This window comes from Aristolochia californica, unplaced genomic scaffold, assembly GCF_029961685.1.
Source record: "Aristolochia californica isolate CCGP_79_NKW_82.1479 unplaced genomic scaffold, dmAriCali1.0.hap1 SCAF_7, whole genome shotgun sequence".
Lineage (NCBI taxonomy): Eukaryota > Viridiplantae > Streptophyta > Magnoliopsida > Piperales > Aristolochiaceae > Aristolochia > Aristolochia californica.
The window spans coordinates 41979691-41998311 of NW_027182268.1; the positions used below are offsets into that span (position 1 = coordinate 41979691).

General features: G+C 34.1%; 1 protein-coding gene across 1 annotated transcript; it reads left to right on the plus strand.

Moving 5' to 3' along the window:
* The first annotated feature begins 12008 nt into the window (after positions 1-12008).
* LOC137937510 (loganic acid O-methyltransferase-like) lies at positions 12009-13325 on the plus strand. Its single transcript, XM_068782567.1, has 3 exons — positions 12009-12074; positions 12170-12835; positions 12931-13325. The coding sequence occupies exons 1-3, from the start codon at positions 12009-12011 to the stop codon at positions 13273-13275; spliced, it is 1077 nt and encodes a 358-aa protein (XP_068638668.1). The 3' UTR covers positions 13276-13325.
* The last annotated feature ends 5296 nt before the right edge of the window (positions 13326-18621 follow it).

Consider the following 18621-nt stretch of genomic DNA (forward strand, 5'->3'; position numbering starts at 1 on the left):
ATCCCTCCCGACCTCCCTTTCTTCTCTGTCTTCTCCCTTTCGGCCTCCCACTCCCTTCTCTCTCTGACTGTTCTCTTTTCCTCCAAAAATACCTTCCGATTTCGTTCGATTTACCCATTTCCATTTCAATTTTTTTCGATTTTGGACATTTGGGCATCGATTGCTTAATTTCTACTTCGATTAGGTATCGATTTCACCCTTCGACTTCAGTTTTCCCCAAATTTCATAAGGTATGCCTAAACCCTAATTTTTTCATTAAATTAGTGTTTTATTTGATTTAAATTTATTTTCAGTGCCTAATTGGGGGTTATTTGTGCATTATTGTGGGATTTAGGGTTACGGTTTATAGTCTAAATTCTTGATTCGTGTATGGATTATTTTTAGGGTTTGTTGCTCAGTATTTAAAAGTATTTACCTTGGCCTCCTTTACTTGAGTAGTGCTATTATAGGTCACTTCAAACTTTGTTCCATACTTCTTTAACATTAATTGCACCAATGACTTCAGAATTATTGGGGGGGGGGGGGGGGGGGGGGGGGTTGGTCAAATAATGGCGTTACTGTAAAAAGAATTGAATTAAAGTGAGATTACACCATTTCATTCGTTCAGGCAAAAATGGGGGAAAGTTGATTCATACCTATTTTGCAAATCAACCACTTTCCTCGGGCGACGCACGTTACTCCCCCCCCCAAAGGAAAATTTTATCGTCATTCGCTATTCTCCTCTCCTCTCCCTTGGCCTTCGTCTCCCGACGTCGGCCTTCCTCTCCTCTCCCTCTTGATAGGGGTGGCATCGAGCCGAGCCTCGTCTCGAGCCTAAAATTGTTATCAAGCTCGAGCCTCAACATATATTTAAAATTTTTCAAAAAATATATATCAAATAAATTGTATATAAAATTATACATACGTTTTACATAAAATTGGACATGACATCTACATAAAATTAGGCATAACCTATATATATAATACATGTATAAGATTGGGCATAAACTCTTCTTAAAATTGAGCATAATCTATGTATATAATACATATATAAAATTCGGCATGACCTCTACTTAAAATTGGGCATAATCAATATACATAATACCTGCATAAATACTTCATAAACACTCCATAAAATTATCTATACATTCCATAAACACTCCATGAAATTATTTATACACTCCATAAAATAGTTTAAACACTCCATACACTGCATAATGTTATAAATAAACTCCATACAATAATCAAACACAACAAAATTAAATGAAATATCACTATCAATTTACGATCACCCAAAAAAAAACTATAAATCCATTATAAAATTACAAACTATAGTTGTTTCTCTTAGTGCTAGAAAATAATATACGTCCCTGCATGAGCAAAATCTCCACCTATGACAAAAACAAAAAAATAAAATTAGTTATTGTCAGATAAAAAAATACTCTTCCACTACTAGCTACTTAATGTCGTTAAAAATATAAAATTACCATGATGAGAGAAACATGAAAAATCATGTAGCTGGTAGCATAATCTATGTATATAATACCTGTATAAAATTCGGCATGACCTCTACTTAAAATTGGAAATAATCAATATACATAATACCTGCATAAACACTCTATACATTCCATAAACACTCCATGAAATTGTTTATACACTCCATAAAATAGTCTAAACACTCCATACACTGCATAACGTTATAAATAAACTCCATACAATAATCAAACACAACAAAATTAAATGAAATATCACTATCAATTTACAATCACCCAAATAAAAACTATAAATCCATTATAAAATTACAAACTATAGTTTTTTTCTTATTGCTAGAAAATAATATACGTCCCTGCATGAGCAAAATTTCCACCTATGATTAAAAAAAAAAATTAGTTATTGTCAAATAAAAAAATACTCTTCCACTACTAGTTACTTATTGTCGTTAAAAATATTAAAATTACCATACTGAGAGAAACATGAACAATCATGTAGCTGGTAGCATAATCTATGTATATAATACCTGTATAAAATTTGGCATGACCTCGACTTAAAATTGGGCATAATCAATATACATAATACCTGCATAAACACTCCATAAACACTCTATACATTCCATAAACACTCCATGAAATTGTTTATACACTCCATAAAATAGTCTAAACACTCCATACACTGCATAACGTTATAAATAAACTCCATACAATAATCAAACACAACAAAATTAAATGAAATATCACTATCAATTTACAATCACTCAAATAAAAACTATAAATCCATTATAAAATTACAAACTATAGTTTTTTTCTTATTGCTAGAAAATAATATACGTCCCTGCATGAGCAAAATTTCCACCTATGATTAAAAAAAAAATTAGTTATTGTCAAATAAAAAAATACTCTTCCACTACTAGTTACTTATTGTCGTTAAAAATATTAAAATTACCATACTGAGAGAAACATGAAAAATCATGTAGCTGGTAGCATAATCTATGTATATAATACCTGTATAAAATTTGGCATGACCTCTACTTAAAATTCGGCATAATCAATATACATAATACCTGCATAAACACTCCATAAACACTCTATACATTCCATAAACACTCCATGAAATTGTTTATACACTCCATAAAATAGTCTAAACACTCCATACACTGCATAACGTTATAAATAAACTCCATACAATAATCAAACACAACAAAATTAAATGAAATATCACTATCAATTTACAATCACTCAAATAAAAACTATAAATCCATTATAAAATTACAAACTATAGTTTTTTTTCTTAATGCTAGAAAATAATATATGTCCCTGCATGAGCAAAATTTCCAAGCTGGTAGCATTATCTCTACAATCTTCTTCTCAAGCTGTAAGCATAAAAAAAATTTTAATAAATAAAACTAAAAAATATACTAAAAATATCATAATAAATAATTAATCAAAGAAATTCACCGTTTGATTTTTCTTTACATAGTGAAGAACCCGAACCCAATCACTGCCACAAATCAAAACTTGAACTGTATTTGGTGCCAAGGAAGAACGATATGAGTCTATTACTCTACCACCAGCACTAAATGTAGACTTTGAAGCTACTGTGGATATGAGAATTACAAGGATGTGTGTTGCCATCTTAGATAATACCCGAAATTTCATATGATTCACTTTCCACCATTCTAAAACATCAAAATCATATTGTGAAGTTTTATCACAACTATTTACACCTTCTTCATGATAAATTTCCAATTCTGACCTTGGTGAATTAACTACATCATTTCGTTTCATATAACTCATTAACTTTGACCAACTTGAACTTGATGAAGGCTACGACTTGTGGAAACACCCATAGAGCTAGTACTTGAAACAATCTCCTCATTTCTAATATCTACATTATAAGGATACATATTCATTGTAGATCTCATATAAGGAGCGTTGAACTAAATTTATATTCATTGTAGCTTCCTCCTTAGAATATATCACTGGAAAACACATTTCGATCAACTTTAATTTGACCCTTGGATCCAAAACTACAGCAACAACCATCAATAAATTGCATTCACCCCAGTACTTCTCAAATTTCTCTTTCATTCTACTAACCATTGTCCTAATGAAAATATTTTCATTTGTAGAATGAAAAACCGGAACTTCTTTTACCCTATATACCTCACTAAGGTACAAATTAGAAGTAGGGTAGTCACTCCCAGAAATTATATTAGTAACTGCATTAAAAACTTTTAGAATCTCACACACCATGTCAACCTTTTCTCATTCATCAAAACTTGGCAAACAATCATAAGTTGGTTATCTAACTTTAAATCTAGATAATGTATCTTTGAATTTTAATGCAGAAGATAACATGTCATAAGTGGAGTTCCAACGAGTTGGACAATCAATAACCAACCTCTTTTCACTAAGTTCTAATTGTTGTACAATTTCATAAAAAAAGTGCGAAGTCTAGCCTCACACAGATTTATGAATTTGACACTTTCACGCACATCATCAGTGATATCCTTAATCTGAACAATACCATCTTGGACTAATAAGTTCAAAATATGAGCACAAGAACGCACATGAAACAATTTTTCACCACACACCAATTTTTTTTTCCTTGAAAAATCTTATTTCAAAACTTTGATATAAACATCATTATATGCAGCATTATCAACTGAAATACTAAAAACTTTATTTTTGATCTCCCACTCTTTCGAACACTTGTAAATAGCATCTGTTATATCAACACCACGAGGAGGAGGATGAACATGCACAAAACTCAAGACTCGTTTTTGTAACTTCCAATTACTGTCAATAAAATGCCCAGTAATAACCATGTATTCAATCTTTTGATTTTGGGACTTCTAAAGATCCGTGGTAAGATTAATCTTGTTAATCTCTTTTAACAAAATTTTCAATGTCTTTTTCTCTGCCTCATACACCTCCTTACACTCCTTCTTAATGGTCTTACGAGATATGTTCTCATAATTCATATTTGCCATCTTCATTACAAAATTAAATCTCTCATCTTCTACTATCATGAATGGATGCTCGTGCATAAGAATTCAATAAGCAATGAGTACTCTCATTTTAGCTTGATTATATTTTCCTCCAAAATCCATAAAAGGAAGTCCAGATGGACTCTGATCAACATTAGACCCCGCTCCCACTGGTTGAAAGTTTAAGGTTTTATGTTTTCTCATTGTCACTTTTCTACTAGTGCAACGTTTCAAATGTCGACTCATATGTGTGGTCACTCCACTATTAATAACACTCAAATTGATTTTACAATGAATACACTGAGCCTTTTTTGTACCATTAAGTGATACTTCTTTGAATTCCAACCACACATGAGACTTTTTTTATCTTTTTGAAGTATAGGTAGAGTTATCTTCATCGTCATTTATGGTAATTTTATCTGGGCCCACTTCTATGACAGAGGGTAGTGAATCTGGTGGAGTTGAGTCACTATTTATGGCCACACTAGAACTAGTGTTAATTATTGATGTCAATTGAGGAGGTGTTGACATTCTCACTTCTACAAAAAAACAAAATTACAAATTAAAAACATAGAGAAAAAAAAGTTATCCAAACAACAAAGATCCTATACATAATTTAAGATACTTGTTTATTCTTAGAGGAAGGTACGTGACGTTGTGACAATCGGGAACGACCCTTGTCTTTCAATGCAGCGGGGTCTCTTTGAGCTAGTAGCCCTACACCCAAAAGTTTCCAGTCCAATATATCGATCCTTTTTTTATATATAAATTTAAAAACATCTAAGAGAAGGAAATAAGCACACCAACATTATCTTCTAATATTTTGATGAAATTCAACCTCAATACCAAGAAATTAATGATAAAAATGAAAAAAAAATCAACACTTACAAAAACAGAAAATGTGTTCGTCGTTCAAGGATATCTCCAAAAGTCTTTCCAAGAATGAAGGAGCACTACTGAAACGAAATGAGAGTTAGAAATTTTGTAGGGTTAGGTCGGCGACGAAAAAAAAAAAGAACATTAAATAAAAATCTTAGCTCCCGTCGGACCATCGCTTTCGTCTCGTCAGCGAGGAAGAACTTCGGATGAAGATATTGAAGAGGAAGGATAAAAATTGATTGCAAAAAAGAGACATAATTTACATCCGTTTGTATCTAACGTATCAATTCAACGAAATATTGGGTCTAAAATAAAAATTCTGTATTGTATTCCGAAATGTTCTGATCTAATATGTATGATGAATACATGCTTACTAGAATTGTTACTAGTCTAACATAACAAAATTGGGTTGAGTTCCATATGCATAAAAAATGTTTTGTTTTGGTGAACAACAATTTAATTATTATGGTTGTTTTATGGACCACAATATTATATTTAGGAATAGGAAGAGTTCCATAGGAATAAGAAAAAGACACATGAAGAAAGAACAAGCTCTAATCACACCAGATAGGTTTTTTTTTTACAGTTTTTCAGTTAGGACAAGATTTTTGTCTACACAATTGCTTCAAAGAGCATGTTATCGTAATTTTAATTCTCTCAAGTTATTGAAAAAAAAAAAAAACAGAACCAAGTCACAATAGAAGCTGCAGAAAAAAGATAAAGACTAATCATTGCATTTTGGATAAAAAAATCCACTACTAGATAAAATATAATTAATATGGACACAATCTATATGAACAGAGATCAATACAAGTAGTGAACTAGCAAAAGTAGATGTGCACTGTACATTGAAAATGTTGCTAATCCATATATTGTGACTAAAAGAAGGGTTTTGAGACTTTGTCCACAGGAAAATCGTATAGGATACCAAATGTAGGACAACATATAAATAACGACAAATGCAATGCCGAGCTAAGGATGAATGATCCTATCCTGCTTAAACAGATTTTTAAGAGTGAACATAAGTTTTATGCATTTAAAACCAAAACTGCTGATAGCAATATAGGTGGAAATTGGAAGGTCAAAGTTTAGGCCTGTGAGTAATAAGATAATAATCAACTACATGGTCTGCTAAATTCTCTTCATGCTTAAAAAAAACCACATGATAGAAAACGAATACGAGATAAACTTATTGATTGAGGAAAAAAGGTAAAAAAATGATTAAAATGATGTATTTAACTTTATCTGGAACATATACAACGAACCCCAGAGTCCTGTCAACCAAAGGCTAACTAGACTTACAAAAGATAAAAATGAAAAAAAAAATCAACACTGAAATCACAGAGGAAGAAAATGTACAGAAGATAAAAATGAAAAAAAATCAACACCGAAATCGCAGAGGAAGAAAATGTACAGAAGATAAATATAAAAAACAAAAATCAACACCGGAATTGCAGAGGAAGAAAACGTACAGAAGATAAAGATGAAAAAAAAATCAACAATTACAAAAATAGAGTGTTCGTTGTTCGGGTATATCTCAAAAACCTTTCAAAGAATGAAGGATCACTGCTGAAACGATGCGAGAGTTAGAGATTTTGTAGGGTTAGGTCGACGACGCAAAAAAAAACATTAAATAAAAATCTTACCTCCCGTCGAACTGTGGTTTTCGTTCGTTGGCGAGGAAGAACTTCAGATGAAGAAATCGAAGAGGAAGAAGATAGAAGAGGAAGAAATCGCATAGGAAAACGAAAAAATCGAAGTCTTTGATAGAGATTGAGGAATCAGAGAGGGAGAACGAGGGATTTGAAGACCAAAATCCCCCGTTTCCCATGAATACCAGCCGACGGACAGTGATTTCCGCAAGAAAATCATGCTGAAATGGCAGAGAAGTATGGGTTCCCAGACGGCAGCACGGAAGGGAAGAGACTGGACTCTCTTTCCCGAAAATTTTCCTAATTCCCCCCGATTCCCGAATCGTCGCTCGTTAAAACAAACCGATTCCCGAGCCGATGACCTGAACCTGGCTCTCTCTTGGCCTCCCTCTTTTCTCCCTCTCGGTGTACCGTCGGAGCGTCGCCGTTGCCTGCTGGCCCGCCACTAAGGAAGACGACGCGCGCTAAAGAAGACGATGTTTAATTTTTCCTAAGTTAGAAAAAATTAAACCATCGTCGTAATTGTTTTAATTATCCAATTAATTAAACCATTACTTTTTCATTTTTTAATATATTATTAATTAATAATATGTAAATATATATTATGTTATTGATAAATTAATATATTTATTTATTTATTATGTATTTGTTTATTCATTATTAAAATAATGAGTTTTAATTTTAAACTATATCTTATGTTATTACAAAATAATTGATTTATTTATTATATTCACTTACGTTATTTTTATTTTATTTATTTATTTTAAATAATTTATTCTAGTCACATGTAATTATTGTTTTAATTTATGATAAACTATAATCGTTAAGTAATATAATGTAGTTTTTCATTAATTAAGATATTAATATATTCTAATACTACACATTAAATCACTTATAAGTGTAGTAACCACGTTTATTTTGGTTAATTCTATGTTTAGGTATATGTTCTATTTAAGTATATTATAAAAGGTTACTTATTGTCTTCTTTATATAATACTTTTTATTTGGGGACACTAATATTGGAATCTGTTTTCCAGCTACTTGAACTCGTCTACACTAACACTCAAACATGAGTTGAAGTTGGATCAATTCATTTCACTTCAATTCAATTTTTCACTTTAATTCAAGTTCATTGTGGACTAATCCCCCCTTAGTGAATACAAGAGTAAAGTCAATGTTTTGTGATTTAGAGGCTCTTTTTCTCATCATTGGCATACTCCCTTTAAATTTTTTTTACTTCTTTAACACCTTCCATTTCATGGGAATATAAGGCACTTGAGCAGTTATTTCCCACAAATCAAACTAATATCCATGGAGGAAATATTTCATTCTTTATTCCCAATGGGAATAGTTGGTTCCCTCAAATAGAGGGGGTCTTGTGACACACATGTGTTAGAAGATAGGGCCCAAACCCACACGACTAAGGAAGACCCACATATCTTCAATACCAATATCTTATCCAAAGAGACACAATAGCAGTACCTGAAAAAGGTTTGGGCCCATATAACACGAAAACAAATAATCCTTGTCAAATTGAACCATAAAATAATCTAATGCAAACATCTATTCCAAATAATATGCTAACCAAAGAATTATTTGTCATTTTTTCAAAATAGTAATCATGCTATAGAAAAATTTACTGAGTCGTGCCAAGTCGATATATCTGAGTCATTGTAGAAATATGTATAAGTTTTAGTCTAGACACATATACCAAGGTAAAAAATAAGTGGCCCGAGTCAGGTTGACCCAAACCCGAGTTGAACCACTGAGTTGACCTGGACTGGGTTGACTCGGTCTGAGTCGGCCAAGACCCTCTGGTTGCTGGTTCGCTAGTTTGACTCGGGCGACTTCGGGTCTCGGTAGAATAGGAGCGACCAGGCTGATTAATTGAGGTTTCCTAACTTACGAAACAATTTAAATCAGCAACAATGCCTTCTTACCCGAAAACCGGAAAATTAGAGCTCTTCGGAAGGCAACTTTTCGGATTGTTGGTGTGCTGGTTCATCGCTGAAGAAACGGAAAATCAATTTGGCTGACATCTTCGTCCTCCCAAACCGGAAACCCATCTGGCCCAGGAAAGGCCAACGAAGAATAAGATTTTTTCTTTGGCGAGGCTTGCTTCAGAACAGAGTGGAAAACCAGAAATGGAATATCATCACCGCGTTCATATTTGAATGGCAATGGAGAACGATCTTCGGACGACAACAACAGTAGGAGATGGCAACAATGCCTTCTTCTTCCTCTCGGAGCCGAACTTCCAGAATTAGAAGGTAGGCCATGAATCAATCAATAGAGCAAATAAAGCAACTCGGAATTACAACACCCTAAGTTGGCTAATTACACCTCCGAGTTTGCAGTAGTAACCTCAGGAGAAAAAATACGACTTTCGTCCAAAAGGAGAGAAAAAATCGATCCACATATGGCATTATAGCCATGGTTTCGAGCAAATACATCAGCAGTCAAAATACAATTGATGATGTTTCTGATATGTGGAACATTATTAACATAAGGTAGGGCGCTTGTAATCAGGATATTTCTGCTTCCTGGTATATGGACTTGGAACTTCAACGTCACCCATGACTTCCTCTCTTCTGTTACTACTTCTTCTTATCTTGACTAATACAACCCACAACAAGAAGTTGTGGAACTTGTAAATACTTCACCTTCAAAATCGATAGGATGGACAACCAGTTAGACGACCAGAAGCACAGAGATTGAATATCGGTTAGAAAGCAGAGAGCATAAAGTAGGAAAGACAAAGCTTGCCGTTGGGCGATTTGCCGGAGCAGGTCTACTAGCTGAAGAGAGAAAAACTAACAACAATATGAAGAAAAAAACTAAGTACTAATATTAGCAAAGAAAAAAAAATTGATGGGTTTTGTATCCCAAAAAACCATAGATGTGAGTCCTGAAAATCAAAGCTCTGATACCATGTTGATTTTTAAGATTCCATGGATTCAACTCATGGAGAAAAAGGGAGAGAGACCCATTGGGAGAAAACCAAAGGAAAAAGAGGTTATGAACTTCATGTCCTAACCCTCCCCCTGAAGCTCTATTTATAAATGAATGAAACTACTGTATTACAATAATAATCCTAAACTTAAGGTTTAGGGTTTAGGGTTTTAACCCTAGAACTTTAGCCTAATTACATCAATATCATCTCTATGAGATTACTCTTTATTTACATCATGTCATCATTGTATGTGAGCCCTGAGCCCGTCTTATATATCTCTTGGATGTATAGATGTTCCTTGGTCATGTGGGCTTGGGCCCTATCTTCCAACAACATGCCAATAGGAGGTGTTGTAAGCCATTTGTGGATCTTTGATACTCAACTTGAGGTTTGACCAACCTTGGAGTCAAACATTATGAGACTTCTTGTCAATAATTATTAGACACAAACACCTAGACCCTATTGAGGGATTTTTTTTGGTCATTTGCAAATATCATTTATACAAGTCTTGATTTGATTACATGGGTGACTAGCTCTTCTAATTAAAGCACATTTAAGCCTCTAGATAGGCAAATATGACAATAGAGCTAGTCTACTTTGTCATTATTTAATGCTCTATTGTCATATTTGCCTATCTAGTGGCTTAAATGTGCTTTAATTAGAAGAGCTAGTCACCCCTACATGTAATCAAATCAAGACTTGTATAAGCGATATTGGGAAATTGCTTGAAAATATACCTTCAATTGGGTCTAGGTGCTTGTGGCTAATACTTATTGACCATAAGTCTCGAAGTGCTTGGGCAAATGTCGTAATCAAACTTCTTGAGGTTATTTATTGTAGATGTTGTTTGGTTTTTGATAGTGGATTCTTTAATTTAACTCTAGGGCAATGATTCCTTAGGAGTAGAGTAGCAATATGTAGTGATTCTGAACCACTATAAAAATTTAGATGTTACGGTGGATTAAATGGTTTATCTATTATTTGAAAAATTAAGATTCCACCTCCTTAATTAAAGCCACTTTAAAAACACTCACTCTAATGGCCCTTGTAAGGTCCTACATAAATAAACCTAGGGGGAGTAAGGAGAACAATATTATCAAATTTATAAGGTTAAATTCAATGATTGATTTCTTAATTTTGCAAATAACAGAGGTACCATTTAATCCACCGTTACATCTCAATTTTTATAGCGGTTTAGAATCACTACAAATTGCTACTCTACTCCTAGGGAGTCGTAGCCCTGGTTTCAAATTAAAGATTCCACTATCAAAAGCCAAACGATATCTACAATAAATAACCTCAAGAAGTTTGATTATGACACCTACCCAAACACTTCGAGACTTATGGTCAATAATTATTAGCCACAAGCACCTAGAACCTATTGAAGGGATTTTTTTTCCAGAAATTTCCAAATATATCGTATACAAGTTTTGATTTGATTACATACAAGGGTGATTAGCTCTTCTAATTAAAACACATTTAAGCCTCTAGATAGGCAAATATGACAATAGAGCTAGTCTACTCTGTCATTATTTATTGATTTATTGTCATATTTGCTCTATTGCCATATATGACAATAGAGCTAAGTCTACTTTGTCATTATTTAATGCTCTATTGTCATATTTAATGATCCCAAAGTGACATTTCCTGCGGGAATGGTCGAGCATGAGTCTTTATAGAAAGAGGAAGTAATAGTATCTAATTCTTTTTCAAAGTTGTATTCTCGTAATAGAGGAAGTAATAGTATCTAAGTCTTTATAGAAAGAGGAAGTAATAGATGCTCTATTGTCTCATTTCCTTGATGAGGGGCTTATAACTACTCACAGGGGTCACCCATCAAGCTTGTCTAAGGAATCATTGGGACAACAGGATAGCATCTAATTCTTTTTCAAAGTTGTATTCTCGTAAGTGTTTTCTTATTATCTTTTTATTAACTGTTTCCTTTGTACGTTTTAAGCAAGCATCTACAGCAGGAGAACGACCTCTAGAAATAAGGCCATTAAACAACTCTATAAATACATCGTCTTCAAAGAGGGAGAGAGAGACAAAGAGAGAGAAGATGGAATCACAACCTATGAATGGAGGTGAAGGTCCCAATAGTTACGCCCAGAATTCATCCTACCAGGTACGAATGATCTTCTGAATCCTCTATGTTGTTTCTTGATATTCAGAATTCATCATACTTTTTATGCTTTAACAAAACTTCATCTTGTGTTACAGAGAGTTGGAGTTTCTGCAGCTACTGCATTTCTACAAGCTGGCATTGCAAAGGAATTTGAAATTGGACAGTACCCTTGTGCAAGGAACTCAATTGTCATTGCGGACTTGGGTTGCTCCGTCGGACCCAACACATTCCTCGTAGTCCAAGCGATTATAGATGCATTGAGACTCAAGTACATGTCATCCATCAGCTTGTTTTCCAGTGATATGCCCGAGTTCCTAGTTTTCTTCAACGACCAGGTAGCCAATGATTTCAACACTCTTTTTCGGTCGCTTCCGTCGGAAGATAGATATTTTGCCGCCGGCATGCCTGGGTCATTTTACCACTGTCTCTTCCCGAAGGCTTCTCTACATTTTGTCCACTCCTCCTATGCTAATCAATGGTTGTCCCAAGTGCCTAAAGAGGTTAGAGACGAGAATTCTCTGGCGTGGAATAAAGGGAGGATTTTTTACACAGGGGCTCCAACTGAAGTTTGGACCGCCTATGCAGCACAATACGCCAAAGACCTAGAATCCTTTCTACAAGCTCAGGCACAAGAGGTCGTCGTGGGCGGATTGATGGCCCTTCTTTTTCCTTGCTGTCAAAATGGAAACTCTTCGAATGAGTCGCCGATTGCCAAAGTCTTCAATTTATTGGGATCGACACTCATGGACATGGCCAAGACGGTGTGTGTCCCTTTTAATCTCATCTCCATTGATAAGTATTTCTGGGCAACCGCATTAATCCTCTTATTTCATCAACGAAATTGTTTGCTCTGTAGGGTGACATCGAGGAAGGCAAAGTGGATTCCTTCAACTTGCCCATCTATATTCCGTCCATCACAGAGTTCAAGACGTTGGTCGGGAGCAACGGTTATTTCAGCGTTGTGCAAATGGAGAAAGTGCCTCCTATATCAATGCCTGCCAACGACGGCATAGCTCGGGCTATGAGCATGAGCATCAGGGCTGCCATGGAGGGGATCATTAGCGATCACTTTGGGTGCCAAGTTGTCGATGATTTGTTTGAGAGATATCAAAATAAAATTGTCTCTCACCTTCAAAATCCTCCTGGTGTGGGTGCGGAGTTGTTTGTGCTTCTAAAGCGTAAACCTCTCTCGATTAATTGATCTACGCTATGTGATGGTCACACTGATTATTATGTTCCATCCGAGGTGTCTATGTTACTGTCTACCTTAGTGGGATCGGTAATAAGCTAATAACAACGCCTCATTCTAGATATTATGCCTGCATATTTAGATTTGATCAAATCCACTCTCAGTTACATTGATTGGTTATTTGCGTTTCTGGCAAATTAATGTTCACTTTCATGGTGGTCAGCTTGGCCTTAAGAGCTGACTCTTTGAAAATAATGAGAGACGACAAGAAAGACCTCAGGTAATCCTAAGGAGACATCTTCAACACATTTAATCCGAGAATGCATAAATTAAAGAGTCATGGACCAAAGTATTTCTATGCTTTAGTCCTGGCATTTGATGTTATTGTCTCATGTTTCACATTGCGGTCTATTGAAGTGTTCCACTGCACACCAAATGTTTGTGCTTTTGTTGTAGGTGAGCAATTTGGGCCCAAGTTTTAAATTGTAGTTGACCCCAACTCTTCATATTTAATGACCAAGTAGTGTGGGTCTCACTACATAAATTGGCCACTAAATGCATGGATGAGGTTGTTATTTGTCTTGCGGGGTGAAGCTTAAAAACCAAGGCAGGTTCAAGGTGAAGATGGGGTTTCTCATAAGTCATACCCACTTTGCACCTTCCTTTTAACAAGAGCAATTAATTTTATTTTTTATAATTGAAATATATTTAGTTCAATTCAATCTTTTAGTTTAATTTTTACTATTATTATATAATTTTATTTATCAACAGCTATATAAGGCAATGTAGGAGCAAGATTAAAGAATAAACTCGTTGACAAATGAGCTGGGGACTACACTATAGAGTAAGGTTATTGTTGGCTTCTAGATCCTTATCGGAATAATTTTGATTATAATAAACACTTGAGTTACTAATGATATGTATTAAGTATACCTTATAGCTCAAAAAATCCGAAAGAAAATTTCTAGGAGCATATCCATTCAATCAATCGAGGACAGTTGGAATGGCCCATACAAAAAGGGAGCAAGCAGCTCAGCTCATGGTCACAAACCACACCAGCCAGCTCATGTCTCCTCATTCTAAGCCATCAATGAATTAAAGTTCACCCCTGGAATTTATATTAAAAAACATGTGCACATTGAAGAGAAAGGGGTAGCTCAACTTTGTTAATGAGAAAAATTACACATAGGCAATTGTCATAAAAAGTCTTAGGGTATTAGTTAGAAAAATTAGTTTTTCTACTTTGGCTAGTCACATTGGGATGAACATGTGCTCAACTTTAAAATAGTATAAAACTACAATGTATATTTTGTTGGGTGTAGATTGTTTTTCGTTTATATTCTCCCCTATTGATGTCATTCACATCTTAGTCCTATTTTCTATTTGTATAGGTCTAGACATGAGGAGAGAGAATTATTGAGAACAATCTTATATAGATGTTCACAAGAAGCGTATAGTTGTATACTTTTACCTTTAACTAGTCATTTTTGGGGTGCGTAACTTTAACACTTGTGCTTATTTACTTTAGATTTTCTAAGTTTTTAGTTTTATTGGATATATAATGTTATAACATGACTTTTATCCAGTTGAACTAGACCTTGTCAACTATGTGTCAAATTCAATGGCAAATTGATATACTATTGTTGGCGTGAATTAACCTAATTTTAATTTGATTACTGAAAATTTACCAATAAGTATAGTAATGTATAGAATATTATTAATTTCTATTTATTTCCTTGAAAAAAGTAGGTCCATTTAATTTTTCTTGAAAATTTTTATTTTTTATATAATTTCCTAATAAGTCACTAATAGGATTTTATCTGAAGGTTTCTTAGAAATGTATATCCAAGGAAAAATATTTTTAGAATTCCTTGGTATATAAATTTCCAACCAGGGGCACTAACAAGGCCTTAGTGTGGTCTAAAGTTGTGAAGATTTTTCTTGAGGCTCGTGAGAAAGATTATGCCCTCATTGATGATCCACCGTATACTACTTAAAAAACAGAGAAAAAAGGATAATGCTATAGTGAAGACATGGTTGATAAATAGTATGGAGTTTACATTTAAAAATCAACTCAAATTTCTTTTGTTCCAGTACTAAAGAAATTTGAGAGATGTTGAAAGTAGCTTATTCTCATGAGAATAATTTGTTGAAAGTGTATGAAATCCATTCTAAATTTTCTAGTATCCAACGTCGGTAGTGAAATGTGAGTAAGTACTTTAGTTAACTCAATAGCATGTTGAAGGAGGTTTTAGTCTCCGCATACCACTAATCATACACAGTTGAGGAAGTAGCAAGTTGAACTTCTTGTATCATGGTGTTTTCATGGACTTGGACCAAAGTATGAGAATGTTCAAGCACAAATGTTATCTAGTGCAGATATACACATGTTTATTAGTGATTATATATGCATTCTTGTGGACCATGACTACAATGACCGAGGTTGGTGATTTGACACCTCAGTCTCAATTACAAGATAAATTTGCCTTATTTTCTTCCCAATCAACAAGAAGCACCTCGAGGAAGAGGAAACGGTATAAGAGGCAAATGTCGTGGTTAAGGCGGAGACAGTGGGAGATGTAGAGGTCAAGATAAGACATGTTATTATTGTAGTAAAGTTGGTCATGTTTTTGCATAATGCTGCAAAAACATCTGGTAAACAAAATTGGTCTAACAATAGTGTAGCTGGAACCCTAGAGAGTTTAGAGGGTGATGCTAATTCCATTGATGAGCTAGTAAAGCTAGCACAAAAGTGGGAAAATGGGTCAAATGACTCACGTAGAGTTAGCTCTTCAAATAAGTGGAGCCCTTCTACCACTACAAACACAATATTTGCACGCTCAAGTATGAATGCCTTTTAGTTCACTCATTGGGTTCTTGATTCCGGTACCTCTACACATATGATAGGTGACAAGTGTATGTCTTCTTCTTTTGTTTGTTCTTCTTCTGTTTCTTTTGTTATCCTTGTTGATGGGTCATAATCTAGAGTTGATGAAGGTGTAGTGAAGTACTACAATATTATTATCATATGTGTATTATGTTCCTAAATGTTTTCTAAATTTTTTTATTTATCAGCAAAATTGGTTCTCATTTGAATTTATCCATCACTTTCTTTTTGTCGTATTATGTATTTTAGAATTTGTAGTTGAAGAGGATGACTGGTATACATTGTGAGACACGAGTCCTTCAATAGATTGATGCTCATTCGAGTTACCTTAGCCAATTCTACTTCAATATATGATTGACGTCTATGATAGGGCATCCGTTTATAAAGAAGCCTTATAGTTTTTTTTCTTCAATTCTGTTTTGTCCAAGATTTGATTGTGAACATGTTAGTTGGGGAAACATCATCATTCTTCTTATCCCAATAGAGTTGATAAATAGAGTCATTCTCCTTTTAATTTAGCACATTCTAATGTACGAGGTCCAAGTTAGATTTCTATTGTCTCTAGTTGTCATTATTTTTTTAAATTTGTTTATGATTTTACAATTTCATGGATTTATTTGTTGAAAGAAAAGTATGAAGTGTATTATGTGTTTTATAAATTTCACCAAGTGATTAAAACTTAGTTTGGAGTTCCTATTCAAATATTTTGCACAATTAGGGTTTTTAATTTATGAATTCTACTTTTGGTAGTTATTGCTCCTTACATAGAGTTGTACATCAAACACCTTAATATTTACACCCTCAACAAAATATAGTGGCTAAGAGGAAAGATAAACATTTGCATGATGTTACTAATAAATTTATTTTCCATATGAATGTTCCAAAGACATATTAGGAAGAGTCTATACCTACTGCATGTTACATTGTTACTAAATTCCATCACCACTGTTGTGGTTAGACTCCATTTAAGATTCTCAAAATTCACTCTCATTTGAGAATGGGTTATACACAGACATATGGTGAGGATTATATCGAGATTGTCTCTTTTTGTGGCTTTCTTTGTGGTTATTGATTAGAATTGACCTTGTTTCACCTTGACGTTAAGAATGTATTCTTGTATAGTGATTTGCATAAGGAGAAGTACATGGAGCAATTGTTGGGCTATATTACTCAAGAGGAGACGAGTATGGTTTGTTAGATTAGTAAAAAAATGATGATTTTAAATAGAGCCCTAGAGTGTGATTTGAGAAATTTACTAGGATTTTGGTTTTTTGATAAGTCATTATGATCACTAAGTATTTGTTATGAAGTATAAGATAAGTATTATTGTTTTATTGTTGTATGTAGATGATATATTCTTGTTGAGAAATAATATACATGTTACATAAGACGTGAATTGCCATTTGCAAGCTCATTCCTAGACCAATAACTTGGGATGCTGAGGTATTTTGTATTGAAATAGCTCTGAGTTTGTCTAGGGTGTTGTTCTCCCGAAGGACTTATATGATAGATCTCTTGCAAGAAATAACTACTAGGAGCTAACAAGTAGATACTCTAATGAAAGGTGGGCATGGGTTGTATTGTGAGACCGGCTTCTTGTTGAGAGATAAAGACCTTGTATCTTAAACTAGTGGCAAGTTGTTATATGTTACTATAACTTGATCGAATATTTATTTTATAGATTGTGATTAGTCAACTTGTGGAATGACCTAGAGTTGTTGATCGTGATACTATTTATAGGATCTTGAGCTACTTGAAATAGTTACAAGGAAATAAATTATTGTGTAAACTCATGGAAATCTTGAGGTTAAAGGGGTTTCCAATGCAGACTATGCTGAATCTAAAATACATAAAAGTTCTACTAGTAGATTTCGCACATTTGTTGGAGAAAATTTAGTAATATAGAAGAGTAAGAAGTAAACCGTAGTAACAAGATTCAGTGCAGAGGTGAAATGCAAGGCAAATTGTTAATGGAAGAATTTAGTTTCTCAGATGGTTTGTACAATCAAACACTTATTTTTGTTTGAGTAATCCAAATTTTTATGAGAGAGCAAAATATGTAAAAGTGGATTATCATTTCATCGTATGCTATATTGAGTAGGAAGATCTCTCCTCCTTATGTGAAATCCTTAGAGCAACTTGGTGATATTTTTATGAGAGCTTTAAATAGTAAGGATTTTGTTTACTCATATAATAAGCTGAACCTGTTTGTTTTTATGGCTTAGCTTGAGGGGGAGTTTACTCATACAACATGAAGTTTTAATTTGACTTGGCACCCTTATCGATGCCTTAAAACTATTTTTAAGTTTTCATGTGCAGCTACTCTCTTAGGAAGACTCATATAATAAGCGACAAGAATTAACAACAGTCCAGGAAAATCTAGAGACAAAGCAGAGTGGATTAAAGAAGGTCCCTGATAATGAGAGTTATGAGAATAGCTGGTTGGTCCATCGCCTCCGTTCATGGGATAC